The 17,545-nt window shown below is 45.6% G+C and overlaps 1 protein-coding gene across 2 annotated transcripts in view; it reads left to right on the forward strand.

The window, feature by feature from the left end:
• LOC137418161 (uncharacterized) overlaps window positions 1-17,545 on the forward strand; it is a 183,314-nt gene that overhangs the window by 48,579 nt on the left and 117,190 nt on the right. Inside the window, exons 2-3 of one of the 2 annotated variants that reach the window (XM_068104176.2) lie at window positions 3,506-3,570; window positions 9,385-9,452. In XM_068104176.2, coding sequence (XP_067960277.2) covers window positions 3,506-3,570; window positions 9,385-9,452 — 133 coding nt within the window. Of the gene's footprint in view, window positions 1-3,505; window positions 3,571-9,381; window positions 9,453-17,545 lie in introns of both variants that reach the window. The other variant, XM_068104175.2, reaches the window with a different exon arrangement.

The following is a 17,545-nucleotide window of genomic DNA, read 5'->3' on the forward strand; positions in this document are numbered from 1 at the left end:
GATCGCGGATTGCTATCCGCTCGGCATATCCCATCAATATCCGTGGTTCAAGCGGGAGTTATTCCCTTGCTTTACGGTCGGTGGTAGTAATTAGGTAATAGGACTAAGAATCGACCAACAACCCTATTTACCACCGACCGGAAGGAACGTTATAACTTCCAGGACTCGCGTCGGCCAGATAAAAGGACAAGGGGATTAACTCCCTCTTGATAAGGGGAGAGCCGACGTCGGAGATCCGTAACAATATATATATATATATATATATATATATATATATATACAGAATCTTGTTTCTCACAGTCTGAGAGTCCTTTAGGTGCTTTTTTGCACACTCCAAGCGGGCTTTCTCATGTGTCTTTCACTGAGGAGAGGCTTCCGTCTGGTCACTCTGCCATAAAGCCCAGATCGGTGGAGTGTTGCAGTGATGGTTGTCCTTCTGGAAGTTTCTCCCATCTCCACACAGGATCTCTGGAGCTCAGCCAGAGTGACCATCGGGGTCTTGGTCACCTCTCTTCTTACCAAGGCCCTTCTCCCCCGATTGCTCAGTTTGGCTGGGCGGCCAACTCTAGGAAGTCCTGGTTCTTCCAAACTTCTTCCATTTAAGAATTATGGAGGCCACTGTGCTCTTGGGAACCTTCAATTCAGCAGAAATTTTTTTGTCGGCTTCCCCAGATCTGTGCCCTGACACAATCCTATCTCTGAGCTCTGCAGGCAGTTCCTTCGACCTCATGGCTTGGGTTTTGCTCTGATATGCATTGTCAGCTGTGAGACCTTAAATAGACAGGTGTGTGCCTTTCCAAATCATGTCCAATCAATTGAATTTACCACAGGTGGACTCCAATCAAGGTGCAGAACCATCTCAAAGATGATCAAGAGAAATGGGAGGCACCTGAGCTAAACTTCAAGTGTCATTGGAAAGGGTCTGAATACTTATGTAAATGTGATATTTCAGTTTTTTCTTTTTAATAAATTTGCAAAACTTTCTAAAATCCTGTTTTCTCTTTGTCATTATGTGGTATTTAGTGTGGATTGATGAGGGAAAAAATGAATTTAAACGATTTCAGCATAAGGCTGCAACATAACAAAATGTGAAAAAAGTGAAGGGGTCTGAATACATTCTGAATGCACTGTATGCCGTTCATGCTGAACATATCGTCGAACCTGTCATATATCACTATCGCCGTACTCTACCTTGACGTTTTTCATTCAGTGTGAAACACATAAAACCGATTGTTAAAATGACCATCAGATATCGAAAGCATCGGCTCTTCCAACAATACGGTACATATAGGCCTTAGGCATTATGACTCACCGTCTGCTTCGGACAAATGAAACCCAGGTTTCTTAATACAGTGGTATCGTTTCAGTTGTATCGTTTTTGTAATAATAATAATAATAATAATAATATTATCGTAAATATAACCAAAACACTTTAATCCCAATGTTGTGAATGGAAAGTTGATGGATGGAAGCGGTGTAACTGCGGAAGTAAGGAATTCACCTCGGTTTAATTTTTTATTTATTTTGTAATAATAACGTAACATAATTATTATTATTATTATACTAAATCTAATCGTAACACTAATCCCTTTGTGGTGACTGCAAACGTACTGGAGGTTAAATATATATCTTATTAAAGTAGCGGCAGTTTTGTGTTCGGCCGTCATGCTACGTCATTACGTCATTACGTATATGATGTCATTACGGCGTAAACACCCGCTCACTTCGAGAGCGGCAGGAAAGGTCATTTCTCTTTGGGGTATATAGATTGCAGTCTCTCTATGGTCGGGTCTCAAGAACATTGGGTGTGTGTTCATTTACCAAGTTTCTTGTGGAGAGATCGCCAAGTGGTTAAAGCATTCGAGGAAGCACTCCATTCAAAACCCTTAAGGAATGGCTGGCTTGGCAAGCGCTGGCTAGCTGCTTGGTAAATGAGCACACCTCCAGTCCCTGTGGGGTATACAGATTACAGTAGATCTTCACTCAGTTCTGTAAGTAAAACTTACGTCTCGCGATTCCTCCAAATTTCTTGCTTCAATGTTATAAACAGCATTAGCGACTGTTTAAAAAGCTAATCATATGTGTTTGTGGTTTATAATATTTTACAAGCCCGGTGACGCCGCTGTTAGACTTTTGGTCTTGTTTTGAATGTCCCTCCTTTTCTATACTTTTCCACATGGCACATAGCATATATAAAGGGGCCTTTTCTATGCCCCTGGCATTTTACCCAAGAATGAATATTATATGGGATACAGCAAGTGCACATATTCAGCAAGAGTCAACACAAACTGAGAAAGCAGGAAGGAAGGGGGAAGGGGAGCAGTGTCATCTTATTGAGAAGACAATATGGCTAATTGTCTAAGATGAAGAAAAGTGGCAAATGGGCCAGGTAGAGGCCTTACCTGTGGGACTCCAGGCATGCCCACAGGAGATTGGGCCTTACGGCTGGAACTATGGTTGGTGGCACAGTCATCCGATTGGTGAAGATTGGCCATAAACCATGTGTGGCCAGGTGATTTGTCCTTGCGAGGTGTGCTCCCGACTTGGCTTGTTATGGAGAATCTATATACCTGTAACAATGAAGAGCCTGATCAGTCATCCCCGGGGCTTGCTCTACTTGTATGATGCCGTGCCAGCTGCCCTCTCGCCCTCGCTCATGCCCTCACCCTCACAGTCTTTCTTGGAACATATGAGCACATTCGGCCAGAGATATCTCCCACAGGTTCAGCATTGCCCTGTGGATACTGCCATCATTCCACTCACAACACTTAAGTGCTGGTACTTGTCAAGGTGCCAATCTTGGAACCACGCTTTTCCACTCTGTGTTGTAGCAAGATCTTTATTTGTGGTCATTTTTGCCTTTGTTTGGGACAGCTGTTTTAATTTTTGCAAAGATAATGTGAAATGTTAAATTCAGTAGTAAAGCTGCAAAACACATTTCATAAAACCACAATCATTACTTTCAACAAAAAAATGACCCCCCCAAAAAAATAATATATATATATATAAATGTTCTAAGGTATGTCCTCATTTTGTAACTGAATTACAATACACTGACGTCAACGCATGATATGGTGTTGATATACCATGGCACCATTATTAACGCACTATCATAAACTAACTGAAGTGCAATTAAGCTTGGCCTGCATGGCTGCTGCCTGCTTCCATATACTGATTTGTTCCCAATATGTTAAACCACAAGACCTTTCATCATTCAGAGGCATCTGAACCATCACATTACTCACAAGGGAATGATCTCATCTCGTAACAGGGAATCGCCATAACCACATTGAATGCCATCACCAGGGTCTCAAAAGGCTTGCAGATGCTGTGCGTTCTGAACAATGGGGCTAGTTTGTAAGAGTTTTAACCATTATTGTTGATATGCTTGATGCCCTCATATTCACATCACCATTGCTGCTGTTTCTTTCTTCACCCATTCACTGTTAATCATAGAATATCATGTGATTTTCTCCTCATTCATTTTTCTTTCCTCTCCCCATAGTGCCAAACTCCCAGGCTATTGCAATGCAAGTGGAGCATCTGAAGCCAGCTCATTTAACATACCAGGTGAGCCTTCGGTGGTTTGGTGAAAAGTACTCACCAGATTTGTTTTTATTGTCTGGAATGGCCTCTGGGCACGTTGAGAACATCGCTGGAGAAACTTGGGCACAGCTGGACTGGATAGTCAGCTTAGGGGGATTTAACAAAAAATATTTTAATTATGTTGTTGTGTACATAATAATTATGTAGTCACTCATTCATTACCTTCAGTGGGACACCAGGCAGTCTTTGCTTTCCACAATCATTTTCAGGTCTTGCTTGTACTCAGTTGTGGCCACTCGGAGCAACTCTTTCACATGTGTGTCCGTAAGAACAGAGCGATGTCTTGACTTCACTTGTTGCAGTGTAGACAAAACTGATTCACAGACGTAAGTTGATCCAAACATTGACATTAGCTTGAGTGCAGCCTGTTTGACACTGGGGTATCTGTCTGTGGGCACAATTTTCCAAAACTCTGTGCCTGTGGTTCCTTCTCTCAAGATACATTTAAGTCTGTCATCGTCAGAAAGTTCAATCATCTCCAACTGGGATGCTGCTTCATCTGCCACTAAGGGGGCTTTTAAACAATCCGATTCAGCAGTGAAAGGGTTGATGAGGAATGTGATCTGTGGCCGTTGTTTCTTCAGGTTGCAGAATCTGTCCTCAAAACTCTGCTGCAGATTTTCAACCAGTGTTGCATAGCGTGCAATGCTCTTTTTTGTGACCTCAGCTGCTTCTCCATTTGCCTTCAACAAGGAGGGAAATGAAACAGCTTCACTGGGTCCAAAAGTTCAAAAAAACGGGAAAGCATGTTACCTCTTGGAAGCCATCTCACAGTGCAGTGGAGAAGCAGATCATTGGGAAGGTCTTCGTCCAGTTAAGCTATGAGGTTTTTGAACTGTCTGCTTGAGAGCATGAGTGTGAATAAAATTCACAATTTCTAGCGCAGGTTTCATGACATGGTCCAAGTTCAGCTTCTTAGACACCAGGTTCTCTTGATGGATGATGCAATGAAATGTCCAAAAATCAGGGAAACGGTCGTCAGCTTTACACAGCCCTACAAGGCCATTTGCAGATCCCAACATAGCTGGTGCACCGTCTGTGGCTATTGCTGTTAGTTTTGGTAATTGCAAATTTGCCTTCTCAACAACAGTCGTGAGTGTCTCTTTCAGGTCGATGCCGCGGGTCCTATCTTTTAATGGCACAATGTCAAGCAGCTCTTCCTTAATTGTGCAGTCTTCTGACACAGACCGTACAAATATTGCCAACTGTGGCTTATCATGAATATCGCAAGACTCATCCAAAGCAATGCTGAAATACCGACATTTTTCAAGATCCGTATGCAACTGTGTTTCAATGGAGTTGTTAATATCTGATATTCTCTGTTCAACGGTGTGCCGTGACAGCTGCAGGTCTGACACAGAACGCTTCAAACTGTCATTTTCAGGAGTGAGGATGGCAACAACATCTCTGAGACACGTTTTCACGAATTCCCCTTCACTGTATGGCTTTTTAGCTCGAGAAATGTTCCATGCCAACTGATATGATGCTAATGTGACCGTCTCTGAGTGCTTCGTTAATTTCCGAAAAAACTGAGTCAGCTTCTCTGACTGACGTTTCAATGCATTTACCTTGTGCTTGCGAAGTTCACTGCCTTTGGGAAAATCCCGGGCCACGTTATCATGGAGTGAGGTGAAATGGCGCTCCAGGTTTGAAGCTTAAAATGCGACAGTGCAGTCTGGCAAATCAAGCACAAGGGTTTCCCATTTCGCTCCGTAAAAAAATACAATTCCTCCCATTCAGACAAAAATGCCCTGTGCTCCTCTTCATATTTGCGCTTAGCTTTACGTTTTCCTGACTCTGCCATGGCGATTCGGTCACTGCCGCTGGGCTAGTGCTAGCCTAGCTAACAAACTTCCGGGTCTGCGCGCACAAGTGTGTTTCATGTTTGGGCTTATGCATGACTAGTGGGAGATTTCTGTCAAACACATTACCACAAAATTATCTTTTATTTTAAAAATATTGGCAAATTTATTGACAGTATCGTCAAATATTCAAATGCATTTTGATTTTATAATAGAAATACATTTTAAAATGAGAAAACATGCACCCATAGGGCAGCCCCTCGCGAGCCGCACAAGAGCTGGCTAAGAGCCGCATGCGGCTCGCGAGCCGCGGGTTCGCCACCCCTGATGTAGTGTATGTTATGTGAACATAAGCTCATGTAAAGAGAGGCTGTTTGAAGTGGTGTCCTGTCCAACAGTTCTATTCCAATACCCTTCCATGTCAAAGGTTTCTCAGATAATCATGTCGCTGGATATGGCTGCTATGTGTGTGAAGATCTTTGTGATGCCAAATTAATTTCTTGTCAATTTTGGATTAACTAGAAACACCACTGAGTCCTATTTGTCAAGGCATTTTAAATGGTCTCCTTGTACTGCTACACGAGGAAGCCTGTCATAATGATTTGTTTTGATGGTGCTGTTTTTGTTCCTTTGTTTTGAAGGGAAGCCATCTTATATATTGTGAACTGTGATTTTTGTCTGTGCATTTGTCTGTCTCCCGTTTACTGTGGCCTCTTCCCGCGTTGCATTTGAAAAGCTCAATATTCACTTTGGAAATGATGGGAGAACAGGCACGAATGATGTTGATGTCAAATTTTATTTCTCAAGCAGGATATTTTTTCCCTCTCTTTTTTGTCCCCCGTCACACCGCGGAGCGAAAGGGGGACTATGGTTTTCCCCTCCGTCCGTGTGTGCGTCCGTGCGTACGTGCACTACAATCTATATATATAAAACACAGTGTGTGTGTGTGTGTGTGTGTGTGTGTGTGTGTGTGTGTGTGTGTGTGTGTGTGTGTGTGTGTGTGTGTGTGTGTGTGTGTGTGTGTGTGTGTGTGTGTGTAATGTTACCGATAGACTCCGAAAAGGGAGAGGCTCACGTGCTTGATATTTGGCATAGACGGCCATTGAGCCTGGGACGAACATGGCCGAGACCATATTTGACGAGATCCATATTTTTTATTCATATTTACCTCAGCGCATTTCAGCGAAGTACCCGCTAATCTCAGCCAGTGCCAGAACAGCTCGCTGATTCGCTCAGAGCGATCACGTGATGTTCCATCCCGTCACACGTCACACGTTTGCATGTAATTCAGGGCGAAAAGCGATTGCGTTTTTTCACCTTTATGCGATCGTGTTTTGTGTCGATTTTGTGCGATATGAATTAAATTTTAATTCATATTCTGTGTTTACGAATTCGAATACGAAGGATTTCCCCTTTCCCCTTTCGATTTCGAATACGAATCGAATACGAGCTTCAGTCGAGAGGGCGAATGTACGGGTTGGGAATGTACGGGTCTCCCTTCCCCCACCCGGCAACGCAGGTACTGGAGGGCGTGGGTCACAGGATCGGTGAGTCTCCAAAATCCGCTTCGTGCTCTTGCGAAGATGCAGGACGATGTTGCGATTGTTGTGCTGCTCTCCGACCATGAGAACTGCAACGTCATTGTTGACTGGCCCTCCCCTTCCTCCCATCCCTCACCCTCCCCCTCCCCATCCCCCCTCTTCTCCCCTCTCCCCCTCCCCCTCCCCCTCTTCTCCACCTCTCCCCCTCCCCCTAGCCCCTCTTTTCCCCTCCCCCCCTCTTCTCCCCTCCCCCCGTTCCCCTCCACTCCCCTCCCCCTCCCCTCCCCCTCCCTTTTCCCCCTCACCCTCCCTTTTCCCCCTCACCCTCCCCTTTCCCCCTCCCCCTCCCCTCCCCCTCCCTCTTCCCCCTCCCCTCCCCCTCCCTCTTCCCCCTCCCCCTTCCCCCGCCCCCTCCCCCTTCCCCTCCCCCCTCCCCCTCCCCTCCCCCCTCCCCCTCCCCCCTCCCACCCCCTCACCTTCCCATCCCTCACCCTCCCCACTCCCTCCCCCCTACCCCCTCTCCCCTCCCCCTCCCATCCCTCCCACCCCCTCCCCTCCCATCCCTCCCACCCTCCCCCTCCCCCTCCCCCTCCCCCTCCAATCCCTCCCACCCCTCCCCCTACCCCTCCCCATCCCCCCTCCCCTTATCCCTTCCCACCCCCTCACCCTCCCATCCCTCACCCCCCTCCCCTCCCCCCTCCCACCCCTCCCACCCCCCATCCCTCACCCTCCCCCCTCCCCCTCCCCCTCCACCTTCCCCCTCCCTCTCCCACCCCCTCACCTTCCCATCCCTCACCCTCCCCCCTCCCTCCCCCCTCCCTCCCCCATCCCTCCCACCCCCTTCCCTCCCATCCCTCCCACCCCCTTCCCTCCCATCCCTTCCCCCTCCCCCCTCCCATCCCTCCCACCCCTCACCCTCCCCCTCCCAATCCCCCTCCCCTTCCCCCTTCCCACCCCCTCACCCTCCCATCCCTCACCCCCCCTCCCCTCCCCCTCCCACCCCCCATCCCTCACCCTCCCCCTCCCCCTTCCCCTTGCCCCTCCCCCCTCCCACCCCTCACCCTCCCATCCCTCACCCTTCCCTCCCCTCCCCACTCCCATCCCTCCCACCCCTCCCCCTCTCATCCCTCCCCCTCCCCCTCCCATCCCTCCCCCTCCCCATCCCCCCTCTTCTCCCCTCCTCCCCGTTCCCCTCACCTCCCCTCCCCCCTCCCCGCCCGGCAATGCCGGGTACTTCTTTATAAAAGTAAGCGAAGGACCGAATTCTAATTTGGTGTGTGGGTGCAACGAGGCATATGGAAGAACCCTATTGAAAATTAGGTCGCCACGTCAAAATCCAAGATGGCTGTCACCATATTTAAACCTTGTGAGCGCAATATCTTGAAAAGTAAATGTCTGAACCTTGTGAGCGGAATATCTTGAAAAATAAATGAACTACTAACTTCTAATCTGGTGTGTGGGTGTATCGAGGCATAAGGAAGAACGCTATTGAAAATTGGGTCGCCACGTCAAAATCCAAGATGGCCACCTTGCGTCTTCCACTTTGTCAACTCACATCACTTCACTCTTCACTGACGGGGGACCTAGGCGTAACGCTTGTTTAGACAAATTTAACATCCTCTGCCCGATGTTCCACCACCATTTTGCGGTGGACGGTATAAGTAGATAAGAGCGTTGGCTCTGAGTGAAACCTTTTTTGTTGATCTTTTTGTTGTGAAAGTGAAAGTTGATCTTTTTTAAAGTCCATGAAATAATTTAAATTGATAGATTAACTTGAACTTTTCCTTTCCGGGTTCGTCTGCTTGCTTTTCCCGTCACTGGGGATGGGTACTTTTCCTAGTACTGTACATGATAATACATGAAACCCACTATTAAGGAAGGTAAACATCAAAAGGTAAATCTATATGCTAAGGATATAAAGTTTGAAATAGTTCGGTTGCATTGCCGACGCAGGTGAAGTCTTAGGAATACTGATGCGGATCTACACGAAGTTGTGGATGCACCGTTTTGGTGTGTTGAAGTTCTGGATTTAAATGGTCGAAACCTCTATCAAGAATGTTTGCTCCAGACAGCCAGAAAAGTATTTACTGTCACTCGTTAACAAGTTACTAAAGTATTTACTGTCAGTTGCTTACTATTTAGAGTTTAGACTGTTGCTAAATGAACCTCAACGATTAAAATGAAGTTAAGTTTGTAGAATGTTGTAGAATTGGTATAATTAGCAACGTCCTTTAAATGTCAATATAATTATTTTGGAATATCTGCTACTGTTCAATGAATGATAAGAATTGCAGTGAGGAACAGTTGTGAAACAATTGTGCATGCGTGCTTGCAAGTGTGCGTGCGTGTGCATCATTGTAAATACTGTATATATGTTCTCATTACAGTATTTGATTTTTTGCTTCTTGCTTCATGTTTTTATCCTGTCGTAGCAGTTTTGGAGCAAGTTATCCCAACACCGCTCATTGCATCTCGGGCACTCACCATGAAAGATTACGAACAGGTAAGCCAATTTGGGATGCGATTGAAGTTGAAATAATTCAATTTCTTTCTCATGTTCTTCTGATGTATAGAGCAAGGCAACTCCAGTGCCCTTACTGATGCATGTTATCATTGCTTCTTATTATCCTCGCCTGAGGAGAGGGTATTGCATTAGAGTCTGTTTGTTTGTCTGTGTGTCTGTGTGTCTGTCTGTCTGTCTGTTTGTTTGTCTGTTTGTCCGCACAGAATAAATATGATTTTCTCTGCAACCGTTGGTCCGATTGACAGGAAATTTTCACCATAGGTGCAACTCCACCTGTATAATTTTTTTATGATAATTATGACGTCATAGGTCATGTGGTTCGGCCGCCATCTTGGAAAAACCGAAAAACTTTGCACCTCTATATCTCTGAAAGTGCTGAATAGAAAAACTTGAGACATGGCTCATTGTAAAGAACTCTCCATGGGGAATAAAAAATGTTGATGATGTCATAGGTGCCTCCATTATGACGTTATAATTCGACAAGTACAAAACTTCATCTGATCAAGATGAAATCTCTTGAGCATAATCTAGGAATAAATTGGTGGAGGAAAAAAAGAATGATGACGTCATGGGTCACATGGTTCGGCCGCCATATTTGTTTTCACACAAAAGCCTTAAAAACCACTGAAAACACATCCTGGCGAGGGTCTGCAATCTCGGATTGCTCTTTCTTGTTTCCGTTTTGCCATAGGGAGGTAAATCCTGTAAATCCTGATTTCCTGTAGAGGTATGGGACATGAATAAAACAAATTATAGATGAATGAAATGAAAAATATTTATCTTTGTTTGTTTGTTTGTTTGTTTGTCTGTCTGTACATAATTTGCTAACCTAGGCCACAAATGCCTCCTGGTGGTAGCCAGTATTACATGTTTTCTTTCTTTCCACTGATTCCCTCTATAATTAAGAATGTACAAATAGAATACAAGAACGTCGACACAATATTGTCGTGTCACCAGCGATTAACACCCCAGGATGCCGAATAGCCGATCGATCTTACTGCCGAGGTGAATTCCGAATAATTGCGGGACTTTTTTGCGCGTGCGGGACGGAACCAAAGCGCTTACCTTTGATGGCCGCCACAAGGGTGCATCCTCAGACCCGACACCATGCAAACAAGACACGAGAAAATGCACAGTAAGGAATTTAATGAAGTAAACCAAAGAACCAAAAACGAACGTGAGGTAAAAACTAATGTCCTAACTTGAGACATCTCCACTCGTACACGAAAACAGACAAGGGGAAAGATTATGAAAATAAAATGCTTTAAAGCTGGCCGGCACTTAGCTTTGCTCCAATGAGAACGCAAATGAAGTCTGCGGCACAAGGCGCCCCAAAGCCGCTCGCTCGGGAAACGCACAAGATGGCGCGAAGCTCCTCTTTCGCTCTTGTCTCCCTCCGAAGCGTGCCGTAGCTCCAGCTCTCCCGGAAAACACCACCGTCACACAACACCCCTGGCTCCAACGTTGGAAAGGTTCTCTGAGATCCGAATATTCCTCCCCAAAAAGCGCACACGAGCCAGCCGCAGCCGAGAGCCAGAGACAAGAGTGTCCGCCCAGTTCGATAGCCAGCACGAGAGAGAGTGAGAGATTCTTCCTCCTTCGTCCGTTCTCGAATTCTCTCGATGACGTCACCCTGACGTCACTCCGACCAATCGCCGAAGTTCCACTCAATTGCCCCATGGTCAGGCTCGACCTATGACAAACTTTGGGGTGTGGCCTTTTGTCCTTACTTGATTGGTGTGTGGGGTTAATTGTCTATTGATTCCTTGGAGGCGGGGTTTAGTCTGCTCGGGAATGTTCGGGCTTCTGTCGGCAGTTGTTGTTGTTGGTTAAAGACGTACATTTTAATGGCCTGCTTGTTATAAAAATGTAGGGAGAAACCACAGGAGGCAATCACATACCGGGGAAACTAATCTTAACCCTACCTAGTTAACACACCACCACCCCCCGTGTGGTGACACGTAAACGAACTTAAGCTCACAGTTTTTCGACTTAAATACATCAAGATTGGCTTCCCACTCGCACGCGGTCCATGCTCCCCTGCACAGTTATATCTCCACTATGGACTATGGTATTTCATCCCTTACCCCCACAAACGTAACAATAAACAATATTACAATGCGTTCATGTCTATAAAGTATGTGCAATTACAATGCGAGCATGTTTATAAAGTATCTATATTACGAATGTAGGTGCATTGATAAAGTACGTACTAGAAAAATAAGTTTATCATACCAAAATACGCAATTTGGTGTCTGTCTGTCTGACCGCGATACATTCGGTTGTCACTTGTCCGATCTCATCCATACGTGACAGAATGATTAAAGGTCACACGATGGAGGATGTCGCGACTTAATATGCCCCCCTCCACCCCTACCCCCCAACGGGGTTTTCCGTCTTGTGTTACATCCGTGTTAAGGTGAATATCAGTGTTAAGATAGCTAATCGTGGCATTTTTCCAAGGCCACTTATAATAACAAAAGTAATAACAGCATTAATGATAACATTAAAATTAATGTTATTACAAAACAATATTGACACAAATAATATCCTCTCCCCCTCCCAAGGGGGTTTTCCTCCTTGAGCAAATGCTGTGTTGACATGTATAAATAGCTTATCTTGTTGTGGTGTTTCGTGGAACAAGCCTACCACAAATAAAACACTACCTGTATAAACCACAACCACGTATGATTAGCTTTTGAAACGGTCGCTACTGCTGTTTAATACTAAACTGAAAGGGAGGAAACCCAGGGTGTGTTCACTCAGGCAGCGCTTGCCAAGCCAGCTGTTCCTTATCAAAAGTTTTGAATGGAGTATCAATACAATTATGCCAGTCGGAATTGTATCAATACAATTATGAATGGCTTGCCACTTGGCGAGCGCTTTACAATGAACATAGCCCAGATGCTATTGAGGCTTGAGTCTAGATCTACTGTAATCTATATACCCCAGAGAGGATAATAACATAACCCTTCCTGCCACTCCCATGCAAAGTGGGTGTATTCGTCTGTAAAATACGTACAATTGGAACGTGAATCTATGCAATAAAACCGAAAAGGTCTGTTTTGTCTGCTTTATGAATATAAACCTACGTTGCCAATGCATTGTATACACACCACACAAACACACCAGTACACAAACACCACACAAAGCTAGCCTTGGAGAGGGTCCGCTGTCTTTGATTGCTCTTTGTAGTTGATTATTGCATCATAGCAAAATAGATGAATGAATCAGGATTTCTGGCTGAATCTTAAGCTCTTATCACAAGTTCCATTGTTCTTGTCTAGAAACAGACTTGGCATTTAATATGGAATTTTTTTTTTGTGGGGGTGAACTTACTTTCAAGATGTCTTAGAACCAAAAGTTCATTGGAATTACAGACTTGGCATTTAATATGGAATATTTTTTCGAACTCAATTCACGGACAGTACTGTGTTAAACTTCTGTACGTTTTCCAGAAGTATCTCTTTATTTTGCACATTAGCCAAATTTTTTTTTTAAACAAAAACAAAAGTTAAATTACCACTGGGATTACGGACAGTAAAATTACAGTTCAGTACTTCGTGTAACCCCCATGAGCATTCAGGAGAGCACGTACACGTCGAGGCATGCTGTTCACGAGATTTGCCAAGGTTTGGACAGGAATCGCTTGCCATGCAGTGACAATAGCCTGCTGCAATTCACGCACAGAGGTCGGCTGCTGGTCCAAGTGGTCGATTTGACGCGTTAATTCTGCCCACAAGTTCTCTATCGGATTCATATCCGGGGACATGGCAGACCACTCCATATGCTCTACACCACGGTCAGCAAGAAAGTGTTGGATCATGCGAGCATGATGAGGCCGTGCATTGTCATCTTGGAAGACAAAGTTTCCTCGAAAGGCTGCACGAGCAAATGGAAGCAATGTTTCTTCCAGAATGGCCCTGTACTTGAACTGGTTCAGGTTTCCATTCAGAACAACCAGGTCAGTTTTCCCCCCTGCATGAAAAGCAGCCCAAACGGTCACCCCACCACCTCCAGCTTGGACTCTTGGCACTATACAATCTTTGTTGTCGGCTTCATGCACTTGTCTGCGCACTCGGACGCGGCCATCTTGACGATAGACCAGAAATCTAGACTCGTCACTGAAGATCACGTGATTCCAGTGTCCTGGCTGCCATTGACGGTGCTCTCTGGCCCACTGCAATCGGCGCTGGCGGTGTTGTCTGGTCAGGCATGGCTTTCTCAGGGGATGCCTGGCACGATAGCCTGCTTGAACCAGTCGTTGGTTGACTGGCCTTCTGGATACAGGCATATTTTTCAGTTGCTGCCACTCAGCCCTAAGCCGATTAGCTGACTTGGTACAGCCATTGCGGACTAACCGATGCAGCTGGCGATCATCCCTCCTTGTGGTTCTGCGGGGACGTCCTGGCCTCGGTATTGGAGTAGGGACACCCCTCTGAGCATTTCGTTTCAGGATCTTTGACACCTGACCTTGAGTGATGCCATACTGCCGAGCAATAGCACGCTGTTTCATGCCGTAATTTCGTAAAGCCACCACTCCATGACAAACAGCATTGTCGAGTTGACGGACCATCTCCAGAGGAAGCGGCAATAACTTTTGGAGACGTGCAGCAGTTGTTTTCCACTAATACAGAACGCAACAACCCTTGTATACCCGACTGTGAAGCCAATCATCAAATGCACCTGTTCGTACATTTTGCCACGCCACCTGGGATATAATCCTGTTGTTGACTTCTTGCTGCGACAGACAATCAGTGACATGGTTCTTTTAACAAATAAATCACCAAAGTGTAAAAGAAACTCACCAGATTGATATACTGAGTTAAGAAAGTAAACCCAAGTCAAGAAAAAAAATAATTCCATATTAAATGCCAAGTCTGTAGTAAAGCAGGAGTGTCTGTCTGTTCCCGAACTACTACCTCAGTTTTGGAGCTAGCCCCACAAAACTTTGTGTATTTTGAGGTCCCAGCAGGTGTCGTAAGGTGGGTGGGTGGTTCCATAAATTTCTCAATACAATTATGATTTTGAGTTTACACCCATACTAGCTGTGCTCTTGCCGCATGTAAACAAATGGCTACACACATTATGGCTACACAGTTGGCTACACAGTTGACACCGCAACTAGTATGGGTGTACAAATGTTGTAGGTTGACACCGCAACCACATACAAAGCCGAATGCCTGAACTCTGTGTTTGCCTCAAAATCTTGTGTCCCAAACCCATCTCTCTCTGTTCCCACCGTACCCAGTCGAACCCAACTGCTCCTGGACTCTGTGTCCTTCTCTCCTGACAAGGTGGAGAAGTTTTTGTCAAACCTCGCCTCTGATTCTGCAACTGGACCAGACGTATCAGCCCACGGGTCCTAAAATCCTGCTCTACCGCTGTATCTCACCCTCTCTCTGTTCTTTTCACCCTCTCTTTTGCTCAAGGTCATCTGCCAGCATCTTGGAAATCATCCAACATTACCGCTTTACACAAAAAGGTGCAAAAACAGATCCTTGCAACTACAGACCAATCAGCCTGCTCCCAATTATTATCAGCAAAGTCATGGAATCCATCATTGCTTCAGATATCAAATCCTTCCTCTTCTCCAATGGCTTGATCTTCGATCATCAATTTGGATTCAGACCAGGTCATTCTACTCTGGACATGCTGCTTCTGCTGTCTCAACAATGGATGGCGGTCCTCAATGCCAAACAGGAAATCAGAGCTGTCTCCCTTGACATATCACGTGCCATCGATACGGTCTGGCACCCAGTTCTGCTCACCAAACTCTCCTCCTATGGTGTCCATGGAAATCTGCACGCATGGCTTGCGGACTTCCTCTCTGGTCGTAGTCAACGTGTGGCCCTGAATGGATTTCTCTCATCTCCCCTTCCTGTTCTGGCTGGAGTTCCCCAAGGTCGTGTTCTGGGCCCTGTGCTTTTTCTGGTCTTCATCAATGATCTCTCTGACTCTCTGGAAAATCCTCTCTATCTCTTTGCTGATGACTCCACTCTCTGCCGCTCCATTCCTCATCCCTCAGATCGGCAGTCTGCAGCCTCCTCGCTCTCTGCAGACCTGGACAAAATCACAGACTGGTCAAACAAGTGGAACGTGTCTTTCAATCCTGACAAATCTCGCGCTCTTACTATGTCTCTCCGAAACGACCGACTGGAAAACCCTCCCATCTACTTTCTCAACAATCCTCTCCAAGAAGTTCTGTCGCTCAAGCCTTTGGGTCTCACTATCTGCCATGATCTTTCTTGGGAAAACCACATTTCCAAGCTGGCCTCCAAAGCCAGTCGCCGACTGGGCATCCTCCGTTGTACGAAGTCCTTCCTTGGCACACCTGAGCTCCTCACCACATACAAGGCTTTCATCCGCAGCTCAATGGAATACTGTTCCCCACTCTGTGAGGCTCCTGCCTCACACCTAGGTCGGCTTCACGCTGTTGAAACCAAAGCTTTCAGAATCATTGGAATCTCCTGCGATGAAGCTAACTCCGAGGGCCTTTCACTCACTCCCTGCAGGCAGGTTGGTGGTCTTTCTGTCTTCTACCGACTCCTCTACGGCCTTGCTCCCCCAGCTCTCTCTGGGCCCTGTCCCCCAAATATTCCTACAGGTCGCACAAGATCTTCCAGCAACCCTCTTATGGTTAAACTGCCAAAATCTAGGCTCTCTGCTCACCTTCACTCTTTCATTCCCCCTTTCTCCCGCCTCTGGAACACACTCCCCCACTCCCTTCAATCCCACTCCCCTCTCCAGGTCTTTAAAACAGCTGTTCACCACCATCTCTTATCTTCCCCCATTCAAAACCTTGATCTTTTCTTCCCCCGCTAATTCACCCCAGATACACTTTTTAAAAATTCCAACTTCTTTCCAGGAAGTCTTTGCAGTGTCCATATGTTTTATGCCTCTCCCACCTCCCCCCAAGCCCTGTCCTTCCCACAGTTCTCTCGATGTCCCTGCTCTCAAATGTTGTGTTTGTGTCCTTCCCCCTCTCTCCCCATCTTGTCTACCGCTCCCCTTATTTTGTGTTTTGTGTGATTAATGTTAGCTCTTTCACGAGCCTCGATCTTGTATACAAAAAAAAAAAGAAGAAGTAAAAAATTTCACGGGTTCAGCATTTGCAGTCTCGCCACTTACTGCATGTGGAAACATTTGCTGGGTCGGTAATATCTCAATAAAGTACAATTGTGATTTTTGAGTTTCCACCTGAATGATACCGCTTTTTCTCCACCCTAAGGCGGGAGGGAGGTTTCATAAATTTCTCAATACAATTGAGTTTTTGCATTTCCGCCCATATGATGCTGATCTTTCACCCAAAGATGGGGGGAAAAGACTAGGAATCCAGTCTATCAATAAATTTTGCAATTAATTAAATTGTCCGCGTGTAGACACATTAGGGGGTTCGACATCTTCCATTTTGACTTTTTCTGTGTATAGAATTTTCGTCAACATCACACGACGTTTGCTTGAGACATTTTGCTATCTTTCTGTATTAACCCATTTTCTTCATCATGGCACATAAGAGCCAATTATCCCTCCCCAGCCAACACCAACACCATCGTAATTTTTATCAGCTTCATCATCATCATTATAGGTACATCGATTTTACACAGTACTATTCCCATATTTTTGGAGCGAGCCCCTCAAAATTTTCTGTACAGTTTTTGCGGTCTCTGCACATGCACTAAAGTGGGTGGGAGTTTTCATAAAATTTCTCAAAACATTCCTTTTTGAGATTTTGCCCTCCCACCCATGCGGATCAGGGTACCTCCTCGCTCGTCTCTAATAATAATGAATTCATTCCATTACTACTGTTCATGTTGTATAGTCTGCCGTTTGCAAATGTCATCGCTGTCACTGGGGCATTGTTTTTAATGAAATTATTGATTATCACTATGCTTTTTGCAAAAAACGAGGAGATATTGAAATTGGCTCCGTCTATCTGTCTGTCCATCCATCACGCTATCTCCTAAACATTTGTGCAGAAATTCACCAAACTTTGTAGTTGTGATCACCACATTGCCAGAAGGTGCCGAGGGCATTATCATTTTTTTCTCCGCTCTCTGGGACGGGGTCAA

Source organism: Myxine glutinosa, chromosome 8 (assembly GCF_964187855.1).
Source record: "Myxine glutinosa chromosome 8, kmMyxGlut1.1, whole genome shotgun sequence".
Taxonomy (NCBI): Eukaryota; Metazoa; Chordata; class Myxini; order Myxiniformes; family Myxinidae; genus Myxine; species Myxine glutinosa.